The sequence below is a fragment of the Musa acuminata genome, chromosome BXJ1-1, assembly GCF_036884655.1.
Source record: "Musa acuminata AAA Group cultivar baxijiao chromosome BXJ1-1, Cavendish_Baxijiao_AAA, whole genome shotgun sequence".
Lineage (NCBI taxonomy): Eukaryota > Viridiplantae > Streptophyta > Magnoliopsida > Zingiberales > Musaceae > Musa > Musa acuminata.
The window spans coordinates 2309518-2322676 of NC_088327.1; the positions used below are offsets into that span (position 1 = coordinate 2309518).

Below are 13159 nucleotides of genomic sequence, written 5' to 3' on the forward strand. Positions count from 1 at the left end.
ATCATAATTAAAGCATATATTTTCATATCTTAAGAAGGAACATCCCATCTTTTGAATCCAACTTCTCAATCTTGACAAGATTTGCACACGGCAAAAATAGCAAAAAATTAAAAATAAAATGATTTAGAGTCACTCTCCTCCTCTCCTCCTTGACTTATTCTTAACTATTATTAACATACTATATATATATATATATATATATATAGGATTCGAATCTTAAACCTTACGATAATTTAAAAAATATATATTATAGTAAGTGATAATCTATCAAATCCTTATCAGTCAGACTAACCAATCCTTTATAGTAACATATTGATTCACCAATTTATCACAAAAAAAACTGAAGTTTATGGAAAATAAATTTGACCATTGAAGTCTTTTTATTTGTCAAACTCTAATTTTTTGGGGAATTGATTTCATTCGCTTATGTAAGTAACACATAAATGCGATGGCACATTAGAACTGATTCCTTGTATATCAGCTTCAAAGTCACATTGCAATGATCAGATGGAAGGGCTGCTTTTTGTGCATTTTGCTTGACTTTAATTGGTTCCATTACTTGTATCATAAAGTACACCATCCTTCACAATTTAATGCCAAATTGAAGCATTATCAGTGGCCATGGAAACTTCTGATAAGCTTCAAACCATTCCTTGTAAGTGACTCTCAAATTCAAATCTTTGCAATAGCTCACTACACCTTAATAGCATTTACTTTAGTGGAGAGGATGAATCTGGTGAGGGCTATGACCATAGGATGTCTTCACTTTGGTCTCACCTTTGATATTTTGATATTTGATTCACAGACATTTTGTAATTAGAAGAAAAAAAATCCAATCCAATTAGAAATATAATCTCACTTTTGTCATAAATTTTGTAATTTCTAGTTCAAGTTATTCTAACCATTGTAAATATATATGAGGTTAGACTATCATCAATTCAACACAAAATATTATAAGCTAATGTAATATATGTAATATGACTCTTTTGATATGAGACTATCAACTTAGAATATTTTTTTTATCTCATGTATATAAATATTTTTAATAATTTTAATATTCACAATCGACTAAAGTTAGCTTTATGTCTTAGTAGAACTCAATTTTTCATAAGTCATACTTTTAAGAATATAAATTATAATATATCTCATCTACTAGTTTTAACTTATAGATGCAATGATATTAATTTAAAAAATTTAAGATTATATCATTGGAAAAATATTATATTAATAAAGAATATTCTTGATTAAGGTGATGTCAAAGCAAAACATCTTATGTTCAAAAATTATTTGGACCACATTTATTAACAAATTGATTAATTTGTTTGATTATCTAAATCCACTTATGAAAATATGAGGATTTAAAATCTTATCTCATATTTTTTAATATATTAAATAGTTTATATAGTAAAAGACTTGATTGTTGATGGTAAATTCGGAGATCAAAACTCCTTTCCACTACTTATCTTTTATAAATAAAATAAAATAAAATTATTTCTAAAATTTTAATTTTCGTTGACATTATCCTATATCATTAGGTTTAGAAATGATGGTTGATGGGTGACCAAGGATTATTATATATCAATTATCATTAAACACATGACTTTCATGTGATGATTAAGTTATCATAGGGGAGATAAGACCTGCCGCATTGGTAACAAAAGGACACAGACAATTTGTTAGAGGCGGTTAACGGTTATCTCTCGACATAATATTTTATCATTATATAATTATGTATAAAAACTCACTTTTAACACAGTTTTGAAGGGAGGATCAGTTTTACCATTTGTGATAACATTCACCTTCTGCGCATGTAGTATCGAAAGAGTTTGACATTTATATTTCAAAAGATCTCGATCATACCTTAGATATTCCTAGTTAAAATCATATTAAACTGATTGAGACATTAACCATATCTTTCAAACAATATGTTTGAATAATCCATATAGATTTTAAGATTTTTATCTAAGCAAATACCGAAACCATTCGATGAATAGTTGGGGCAGATGATCTCTCTCATTTCACACACACGTATATATATAGTCCGATAAATTCTGAAATAAAGATTCCAGTAAGAAATTTAATTAGTATATTTATAAACCCTGGAGAACACATACAACAAGGTGTCGTGGTGTAGTTCGTTATCACGTCAGTCTAACACACTGAAGGTCTCCGGTTCGAGTCCGGGCGACGCCATCTAACTTTATAGTTCTTAATTTTAATCTAAACGTGGAAAATAGTTTTTAAAATCTTATTTTTTATTTTCTTATATCTAATTTGTTATAATTATTTTTAATTTGTTTTTACTTCCTTATTTTTAAGCTAATGGTGCAAAAACAAATATTCAAATTTGTTTGATTTTATTTTTATCTTTAATCTAAAGGTGATATTTTATTTTCTTATTCCTAATTTAGTATATATTTTTTGCTAAAATGATTTTTTATTTGTTGTATTTTCTTTTTTTTTACATAATGGTGGAAAAATGATTTTTATAATTTGTTTTCATTTTATTACTTGTGACCTAAAGGTGGAGGTTAGTTGGATTGCACTGCAGTGTTTGGTGTGATATCACATCAGAACCCCATTTAATTCTTGTCAAAGGACTACCTAACTACCTAATCCTCTCTTCTAATCATCACAAGCAACTCAATCATGCAGGCATTCATGTCGGAGGAAGCAAAGTGGTTCACTTCACCCGCAAGAAGGATGCTTCTTTCGGTTCGAGCTCGGCAGCTTCTGCAATCTGCCCAACCTTCCCTGACTGCGGATTCCGCCAACCCGACAGTGGAGTCATCCTCTGCCGCTTGGATTGCTTCCTCGGCAACGGCGCCCTCTACCGCTTCGAGTACGGAGTCCCGCCCTCGGTCTTCCTCGCCAAACTCCGCGGCGGCACGTGCACCGCGGGCAGGCGGCGTCGTTCCTTGGTGTTCCTCTGGCTGCTCTGTTCTCGACGCCGTTCAAGCTGCTGGCGGCGGGGCCTGTGGGCATGGCCGCCGTCACTGCCGGGGCGTATTGTGCAGGCCGATACATCACTGATATAGGAGTGAGGAAGGATGTGATGAAGGTGGCGGTGGACGACTTGGCTGCAACCATGGGTTGCAGGAGCTCCAACGAGAGATTAGTCGGCAACGTTTCTGGTGGTTCGGGGAAAGTACCATCCATTGAGGAGGAAGACAGAGGACGGTGATGACTGCTGCTTTGCAGCTCATCACACTGCTGTGCTCATTGACTGGCTTTTCTTTTATCTCATCAATTATGTGGTTAAATGAGATGTTTATTCCTATTTAAATCCATTATAAACTTGAATTGATCTATAAATATAAAAAAAATTAATTATATGTCATCTTATATAATTAATTAATTTTAGTATTTTGATCTTTATATTTTTTATATTTATGAAAGTAAAATATTTAATTTTATTTCTCTTTTAACTTATCGATTATGTCGATGAAAATACGAGATAAAATCAATACGTATTCAGTGATAAATCATACGATATTTTCGTTAATAAGATAAGGAGAAATGAGATTAAATATTTTATTTCTATAAGTCATAATATAATTTTTGAAAGTAAAGCCGTTGAAATAATAATTAATTTTAAAAATAAAAAGATTTTAATAAAAAAATATAAATAAAAATTTAATTTTTCTTAACTTCGTTGCGATAAAAGATTCATGTAAGAGGTTCCGGTGGATCGGTTCATTTGAATCGGCCGGTTCACGGAACCGGCCGGGTCGAATCGGAAGGAAGGTCGAACTCTTAAGAGGAGCCGAAATGGGATTCTGGGAATTGGCGGAACAGAACCGCAACTATGAGTCGGATGAAGGAGGCGGAGGGCAGCAGCGCCCACCGGGAGGAGGCGGAGTCGGGGTCGGGCCCCCCGCCTCCGCATCCGCCGATCGCGCCGGCGGACGAGGCGGCGGTGGAGGAGCTGGTCTCCGCCATGAACCGTCGGAGGCTTTACCGGGACGTGACGCTGGCCCTCCGCTCCGGCCTCCGCGACGCCATGGCCGACTTCTCCTTCCTCCGGACCAGAGGCCTTCGGAACCTCCTCAAGTTCTTCAGATCCATCGCCGGCTCCGACGAGTCCATCCGCCTTTTCCGTCACTCCCAAACCATTCCCGAACTCCGAGGTCCGCCCTTTTGATGTCTCTCTTTGTGAATCGCAGCTATCTAGGGTTCCGATCCTGATGCATACACCTTATGAGCTATAATCGACGATGTTATGTTATTTGATTTCTGGACTTATTATGGAAATCAAAGTTTTATTAAGCATACGAAGGAAGAGGAAAAAGTCTACCGATCGAAGGTATAATGTCTGACTCGAAACTTGACAAGAAGCGACAAGTAATTATGAATTTACACTGGAGACAATTGCTTCTACACTAGTCATAGATGAAGGTGATGATATTCGTAGGGTTACATTGTGTAGGCATTAAGCGCATTCCAAATGAGATCTATTTGAGGAATGACCAGATGAAATGGAGACGCTAGTGCTATCATGTTAAAAGTAAAGCATAATGATTGGTTTCTATCCTGTTGTGCAAAAGGATTAATGTATAAAATGTGGGACAGCCTGCGGCATCAGTTGTATATAGATCTTGAATTTCTCTGCTATAAATGGAGCAAATTGTATCTGGATCTTTCGGAGCTTATTTATCTTCTCCAATGGGTTACTTTGGCTTTGGTGCATTTCATGAAACAGGTATATATGGTCATGGAATTGGGATGTGAGATCCTTATAGACCAATTGCAACAGGTCAATTATCCTGTATGTTCGATCCTAATGGGCCATCCAGAAAAGTACAACCCATAAATCCAGTGTAAGGCATGAGAGGCTTTTATCCTTCTGTTCTACTGTGTAATAACTGTTCATCATAATAACCACATAAGGAAAGAAATTAAGAGTTGTTTATGTTAGTTTTCAATACCATCGATAACAAATTTCAAATAGAATTAGACCCATGAAATACAAGGAGGTCCAAAATTTAAACAAACAGATTATTTTAGCTTTGTGAATGCATTTAGACACTTGTGGTCAAATCAGAGATATATCAAGAAAAATTTAGGAGCTGCTAGAGTGATAGAAAATTGTGAATGAATGATGGAAAATTGTTGAAATGTTTGAGCTTGTAAAGAAAGATATTAGAGCCTACTCTATTTCAAAGAATGTAGGAGGAAATGGCTGTCATTGAGAAGACTATGATCAGGAACCTGGCATCAAATAGCAGAAATGATCAGGAAAGATATTAGAGTCTATTCTATTTCAAAGAAGGTAGGAGGAGATGACTATCATTGCGAAGACTATGATCAGGAACCTGTCATTAAATAGTAGAAATCAGGCATCATGATATTTATGATCAAGTTACTAAGAAGAAAAGACATCGTTTAAGAAAAAAGGTTCTTGCAAAATAAGATATAACACTTAACTGGTTTTGAAGATTTACAAATGGAAGGATGTTAATATATCAGCATGAGCTTCAATGGGTAGAAGGATAAGGGATCGTAGCCTCACCTTAGATTGCAAGAATTGAACCATGTGACTTTTGACTGAGGTTTTGTAGTGTTAGTGATCAAGATTAAGCACATCATATTAAACATAGTTGCCATCGTAAATTGTCATATGACACTATACTGATGCATAGATAAAATATGGAACGTTGACATTCATGAAGATGGTATTGACATGTTCAAGGTACACGTATATGTTCTTTAGTTACATGAGATGAGTTGATTGGGATTAGTCTTGTGAAGAGAGGTAGAAGAAGACATAAGAAAGCCTTATCAAAATTATAAAGATATTTGTCTGCCCTTAGTTTACTGGTCATATCGTCCTAAAAAAGCTTAATTGTGGGAAAAATCCATGTACTATCCAAGGTTTTGGTACGGGTGTGTATATCGGTTCGATAGGATATTGGTATGTGGACCGCCCTCTACCAGGCGGTACTGGTCACTTGACCTTATATCGGGTGATATAGGGTCTGTATTGGGCGGTAACGATGAAAATCCGACTTGTACCCATCGGTAACGGTTGGATTTCGATTGTTACTGATCAAGGGCTGAGATTGCCCTATTTCAAATGGTCAATTTGACCATTTGAGGCTTAGAAAAGAGTTTTTAAACCCTTTTCTCCCCTCTCTTTCAACTTACTTCCACTCTCTCAATCTCTTAAGCTCTCTCAAACTCTTTTTCACTATCTCTTTCTTGTTCTCATATTTTTACTCTCCTAAACTTAACAAAACTACGATTTGTGGATTGGATCAAATTTAGCATGTTAATTTAGGAGGATTAAAAGGAAGAACACTCTAGTCAAGATGTATGTATTCTCTTTCTAGATTTTTATTAATTTATGTGATTATTAAGCCTATTCTATATAGTGTATGACTTAATGTTTAATATGTTTTTTTATGATAAAATAGTATTAATTAGGGAGTAATTAAGTTCTTTAATATTGTGATTAGTGTGTTTAATATTGGTTTTTTTTAAGTTAGACACTTAATAGGTCAAATCTTTATATTTCATGCATTTTTTTGAATAGGGCAAATCTTTAATAGGTCAAATCTTTATAGGTCAAATTAGACATTTTTTCAAAATTAGATACTTAAGGTTATTAACAGAAGGATGATCCGGAACGTACCACAAAGCTATTCCTTAAAGTTTGAAAAAGATATGTGACACTATTCTTTTCTAATTTACATTATTTTTGCTAAAATTATACTAAATTTATATTTATTTCTAACTTAAAAACCCTAATCTAACTTTTTTTCTATTTTCAGGTATTTTTGAAAGTTTTTTAAAATGATTTTAGGCGTATCGTCGGTATGCCCTTGCATACCGTCGGTTTCGCCTTGGTATGTATTGTACCGAGCAGGCTTCGGCACACCGGTACAGATTGAAATTGTAATCTTTGGTACTATCCCAAATAGTCAGGAAATTACTGTGTTTTGTGTTTGTTGTCGTCATTTATGTGTCGACACCACCAAAGCTCTACTCAACACGTGTTGATACCTTTCTATCACAACAAGACATTCTAAGCCATGCCAATCTACAAGTGATCTTTGATCTAGATCTTGAGCATAGATTAATATTGTCTATGAAGTCCCTAATTAAACACATGAAATCACTCAATAAATAAAAGCAGGTGTGACCCTCTTCTGGAAGACAAGCATGAACATAGAAAGTAATAGTTGAAGGATTTGGATATGTTAAGCAAAAGTTATTGAAATACCATTGAAGTTTATGATATATCATAGAATTTGAATATTCTACTAATGATGTAGTGTGGAGACAATGAAAGATTAGGAATGAAATATGCCTATGGAAAGTACAGAAGTTTCCATTTATTTCTGTGTGATAGGTCCTCATGAAGACTAAATTTGCATCAGAACTTTGCATGTTCTTATGCAATTCTTCATACTTTTGTCATTTGAACCTAAAAAAGAGGCCCATGTGTGGCTGGGTATGCATTATGGTATGTAATATTTGACAGTTGATTGGGTTCAAAGGATCATATTAGGTTCATGATGATGTGCAGAATTTAGATTTGGTATGGCCTAGATCACTGGCTAAATTGGATAGTCAGTTCACATTTCTTTAAATGCTTACGAATCAAATGGGTTTAAAAAAATTGATGAAGGATAGCAGGAACTAGTTGAAATCTAGTACAAACTGGTAATACTAGTTTGGAACTGATAAAATTAGTCTTTGGAGAATGACTGAAACCCAATAGAGATATCAAATGTCCTGAAGCATTGAGATTTGCCATATCAACTGTAATTGAAAGGACCTGATCGAAATTGGTTAAACTCAACCAAGTTCACATGACCCTCTAAAAAGTTGAGTTTCAAGGTTTGACAGGTTGTTCCTGACCTAGGTTGGCAGGATCATATTAAAATTGGGCAATCTCACAAATATACAAAATTAAGAAAGATCATATGAGAAAGATTAACGACGATAAATGTGGATGTGAGATGGGTATGTGGGATTAAAATAGAAATATATACTAGTAAATTTTCTCATCAGCAGCCATATAGTTATCCAAAAATGGGTTTCCTGCTGTTTCATGATATGGTCTACTCTCTTCTTCTCGTTGTTATTTTGTCATGATATTCTCTTTGAAGAATTCCTGTGCAAGAAGTATGATTGATAGATTTGAGTTCGTGCCTGAATTGTGTTTGTTGATTAACATACCATACCTGTGCAATTTACATCTATATGCACTCTAAATCCTTTTCAATCCGTATATCCCTTGTCCATTTGATTCATACATGTATCCATTTTAAATAAACATGGTTATGATATACAAGATCCATTAATGTCTTTCTGATATATTAAAAGCAAATATGGATCTGAATTTTCCAATACCCAATCAGGATGAATCTAGTTTATCCCTATCATATAGTAAATAAGCTAAAAGAACATATCTCTCTTGAGAAAAAGAATTACTTATATGCAGGTGATAGATTTCACTATGTGAGTGCTCAATAAACCTTGGGCCTTCCAAATCAGAAAGTGCTGGTAGCAGATTGGGCTAGAATTTTTTAGTACACGAACATGAGAGTCTGGAGAAGTTTTTGCAAATTCAGAAGATCTTGTTCTACGCAGCATCAAATGAGAAAATCTTCTTGTGGCAGCAGTTGTTTGACAACCATGCAGTTTATAATAAAAATAATATGAACAATATAGTGATATACTATTACAGTATTACTCTGTTGTTATTGTTCTGATTTTGAATCTGTATGTGCATTCTTATCTTGTGATAACTAGGATATCTCTGGGCATGTGTTAGCCTTACTGGAGAAGATTACTGGCTGCAGAATTTTAATGTCAAATATTGTTAATTCTTTACAGAAAACATATCTAGAAAAAATGGATTTAGCTGATTCACATTATTTTTTCTGTGGCAGTGGTTCCTGTTCTCTTTCAGAATTCGTTGCAGCAATCAAAGGACAACCCTGTTGTGAGTTTGAGTCATATATTTGGAGTGGAACCTATGAAGATAGTTAGTCCTGCAACAGATTCTGAAGTTGCTATTGCTCTTAGAGTTTTGGAAGGATGCTGTTTGCTTCATAGTGGCAGTGCAGCTTTAGCTCACAAGCATAAGGCAATCGAGGTACATAGAGTCTCATGTAAGACATTTTATATCCACTTCTAAATAGAGAGAGAGAGAGAGAGAGTTTCTTTCATAGATATACAAGAATTGATTACCTCATGCATCTATATCATCATGATCACTGTGCAGTGCATGCTAGACAGTGGTTGCTAACTTGTGATGTTGTCTTACAATAATTTTGGTTCATGCATGTATGTGTAGTTAGATATAGCTATGTGCCCATAGCTATATGATGTATTTTCTACTTTTCCATGTAAAGTTATGAGAAATAAAATGTGAACCTTATTTATCCTAACCTAATTGTGGAAGCACTTATGACCTTTGTGCTGCTGCTAAGTGGTGACTACTAATCCAAGTTATAGGAAGTTCCAATGAAGTTTGTCTGGTGCTTGGAATTTGCTATGAACAGTAACAATCAAGAACTGCTATTTTCCATCTTTTGGTTGCTCTTTTTGCTCCCAGATACATATGCTACTGGTATTTGTTTTGTCTTTGTCCAAGTAAGATTGCAGTCTCTGCATCTGGAGTTGCTACATTTTGCTTTTTATCTTGTGTTTGAAATATAATCTAATTTTTTTTCTGCTTTTGATTGTTCATTCTATCAAGCTTCCAGAGAAGCAAATTTTTACTGAAAGAATATGATCAATCATACCATCCTCTTACATAATTGGAGGAAACATTGCTCAACAGCTTCCTAGTCATAAAACATTATTCCAAAAATTAAATCTTTGACCTAGGTCTTTTTTCTTTTGTGGTGTTGTCTTTCTAGGCTTATAGTTATTTACTTACAACAAAATGAAGAAATTTCAAATATTTGGTATTGATACAAGGTTTTTTTTAGTAATTTAGCTGTATCAGGATGACATCCTGCATTCTATTGGATATGCAAGTCACTACATATTCTATTGTTTTCGGTATACTCAACATCTTGACTATGCTATCTTTTTTGACAATTATTAGAGGATTTGTCCAAGTTATTAAGGAGAAAATTATCATGTTGCTTCTATGCTCTATTTAATAGACATCTAAAAACCTACTTTGCGTAGGAGTATTGAATTTTTTTGCTTATCTACTTATTGATGTTATTTGTTCATGAAAATGTTCTTCTTAACAAAGACAATATTAATGCTTGTAAAAGGCTAAGAACAATGTGATTGCAGGTGTTAACTAACATACTATCTACTCGAGGAACCACTGAGCAAGGTGCATGCTTGGATGCTTTAATATCATTAGTGTTGGATTCTTCATCCAATCAGATGGTATGCTATTCCTCTCTCTCCCCCTCTCCCTTGGAAGGGTTCAGGTTCAATTTTCCCCTACTGTTGGTCCTGGTTAGGAAGAATAATCCCTAATACCCTATAGTCCAATCCATGTTAAATTATCATGGTAAAACCAGACTACATGCAATGCTAAGCTTGGCTAACATGATGTGGCACATGATCTTTGGATCTTGCCTTTTGAATTTCTTGTGTTTCATATACTTGCATTGAAGGAAATCTTTCGGTAATCTTGCCTAATAAGTAAAATTGCTCCATTTGTTTTATGTTGTCAGTGTAATTGTGATGACTAAGCTACAATTGATGTTATGATTTTTTGTCACTCTTTGTTTCCTTGATTATTTTAGATGCCTTGTCATTCCTATGCATTTAGTTTACTTCTCTAAAGGCTTTTGGAGGCCAACAATACTGAATCAATTTTCTCATTTCAGTTAGTCTCACCAAAAAGCATCCTTTTTTTTTATTTTGTGCTCTCGTCTTTTGTGATATTTATCATTCATATGTCAACTCAATATGTTTGAACCTCAATGAAATGGACCGAATATTCTGTTGATATTGATGTCACTGTATCTTCTTGAATTGTTTACTTCTAAGTGCTTCCCTGTCCCTGGGTTGTCACCTTTCTTTAGATTGAAATGAATGAAAAACTTGGAACAATTCAATTTACAGCAACTTTAGAAGAAAGTAACAGTTCCACAACCTTGATGGAAAATCCACTTTATGAAGTGATTGCCAAATTAGTTTGTATTTCCCTGCTATATTGCTTTGTGCATCCTTTGTATTCTAGAATTTTATCACACTAGGAAGCTAAAAAGTTTTTTTCTTTAAAGTCATGAATTTCTGTCTGATTGTACCATGTGAGCTATGTTATGGCTATTGGTAAGCATGCAAATTTTGCCACTCTTGAGAAGGAAGCTAATTAATAATAATTTATATGTTATAATGTGGCAATCTATGTGGTATGATGTATGATGTTTATCTCGCTGCTAAGTTTCTGGCTCAAATGCAAGTACAATTCTCAAATACAAAGCATGGCACAGTACGATACTACATGCAGGGCATATTTTGCTTCCCCATGGTCCTTTGTAGGCTGGTGGCATTCATTGTCCTTTGGTGTATCATAGTAACATATTCCAAAAGGACAACTGTGATTTAGTTATAGTGGGTCTTTTTGAACCTAGAGTTGTATAGAGAAAGGTCAAGCGTCACCTGTAGGACAACCATCATGTTTAAAGTTTCTTATGAATGATATTCTTTTAACATATCTTCAATCCCGTTTATGGATAAAGTTATCCCATTTTGTTGAACTTTTTTATCCCAGGATTTTCGGGAATGTCATGCAATTGAGAACGTCACAGATCTTATTAAGGATGAGCAAGCAGATGAAAACATAAGGTTAGTTTGTTTTCACCTCAGTTTATGGTTTATTGTCTTGTTCTCACTGAATTTCTCATTTGTTACATGTGTTCAATTTCTCTAATTTTATCTCCAAGGTTAGAACGCCTGTGATTCTTGGTAAAGTATGCAAGCATTTAAAATCAGGTTTTTATATCCATCATTCTTGAACATTGTCATCATGACCGTAGCAGGTGACTACAATTTCAAGATGTTTTCAATGTAAATGATTCAGTTATTGGGTTTTATGTGTTTATTCTTTTTATGCATGTTTCACAAATATGTTAGAACATAAAATTAGTAGCCCTTTAATTTTCAGTGTGTGGTTAGGTTGGATCTTCAAGGGTTTATGTTGGTGTTTTTGACATATTTGAGAGGATAGAAAGATGAGGGATCAAAAGAGTGATGTTGGAGTCTTGGGACTGTAGCTAGGATCTGATAAATCATTTGTTGTTGCTGACTAAGGTCTGGTTGAAATGCTGGAATGGTAGAGAAACTATGACAGAGGATCAAGGGTAAGTCGGAGATGGTAAAGAAGATTTGGAGCAAATTTGACGGGTGGTTCGAGGGAGTAGAAGAAGGAAGAACCATGTCTTTCAATGTTCTAAAAGACTAGTAAGAGAACAGTAAATAAAGAGAAATGAAGTTTAGCATTTAGGTTGGTTCATGAAACTTATTTCATCTATGAAGAAAAAGAACCTTCGATCAGTATATGTAAGGAGCTCTTTATAACATCAAGAGATTTAGCTTCTAGGTAGGCTTACACGACTCATCTCCACATCTTGATGCAGGTTGAAATGTGGGGAGTTTCTGCTGCTACTAGTTGGGTATGTCAACCAGACCGAGAACTCTCCCTTGGCAAACATACCCGATGAAATGCGACGAAGCTTAGGAGAGAAGTGTGCATCTCTGATTTGGGCAGCAAGCCAGTTCGGATCAACTCTGGATCCAGAGCAGAGACAAACTGCTCTACAAATCCAAGCTCGAAGGGTTGTGGAGTCCTTGGAGCTATAACAGTCGAAGGTGTCAGAGGTGATATGTTCATCTTCTCACACTCGAACCTACTAAATCATTACTTCAAGAAACAAATCTCCAAGAAGTTTCAATTATGCCTTTTGTGTAACTTCTTGGTAATCCATATTTGTGTTGTCTGGTACCATTCCATGCACTGTGTGCAGCTTAATACTATGGTTGCAAGCAATTGTACCATTCCAGAGTTACGTATAAAATTTCAATCAATTTGGTAGCTTGTATTTATCTGCATTGCACTTTGTACCATTCCAAGTTGAGATTTCAAGTAACTCATCCTCTATTACAGTATATATTGTGTATGCTTTTTAAATCAATCATGATGTAGTGATGGAGATTATATTGACTT

The 13159-nt window shown here is 34.7% G+C and overlaps 2 protein-coding genes and 1 non-coding gene across 3 annotated transcripts; all 3 read left to right on the forward strand.

The window, feature by feature from the left end:
- The first annotated feature begins 621 nt into the window (after positions 1–621).
- LOC103980726 (protein LEAD-SENSITIVE 1) lies at positions 622–3184 on the forward strand. The gene is made up of 3 exons (XM_065079692.1): positions 622–655; positions 2656–2861; positions 2960–3184. Exons 1-3 carry the CDS (start codon positions 622–624, stop codon positions 3182–3184), a joined length of 465 nt encoding a protein of 154 aa, XP_064935764.1.
- TRNAV-AAC (transfer RNA valine (anticodon AAC)) lies at positions 2120–2193 on the forward strand. Its single transcript has one exon. It is a non-coding gene; the product is annotated as a tRNA-Val (tRNA).
- Positions 3185–3770: 586 nt separating the features above from the next.
- Positions 3771–13038, forward strand: LOC135598957 (uncharacterized). The gene is made up of 5 exons (XM_065093522.1): positions 3771–4130; positions 8904–9109; positions 10270–10368; positions 11708–11781; positions 12573–13038. Exons 1-5 carry the CDS (start codon positions 3809–3811, stop codon positions 12793–12795), a joined length of 924 nt encoding a protein of 307 aa, XP_064949594.1. The 5' UTR covers positions 3771–3808; the 3' UTR covers positions 12796–13038.
- The last annotated feature ends 121 nt before the right edge of the window (positions 13039–13159 follow it).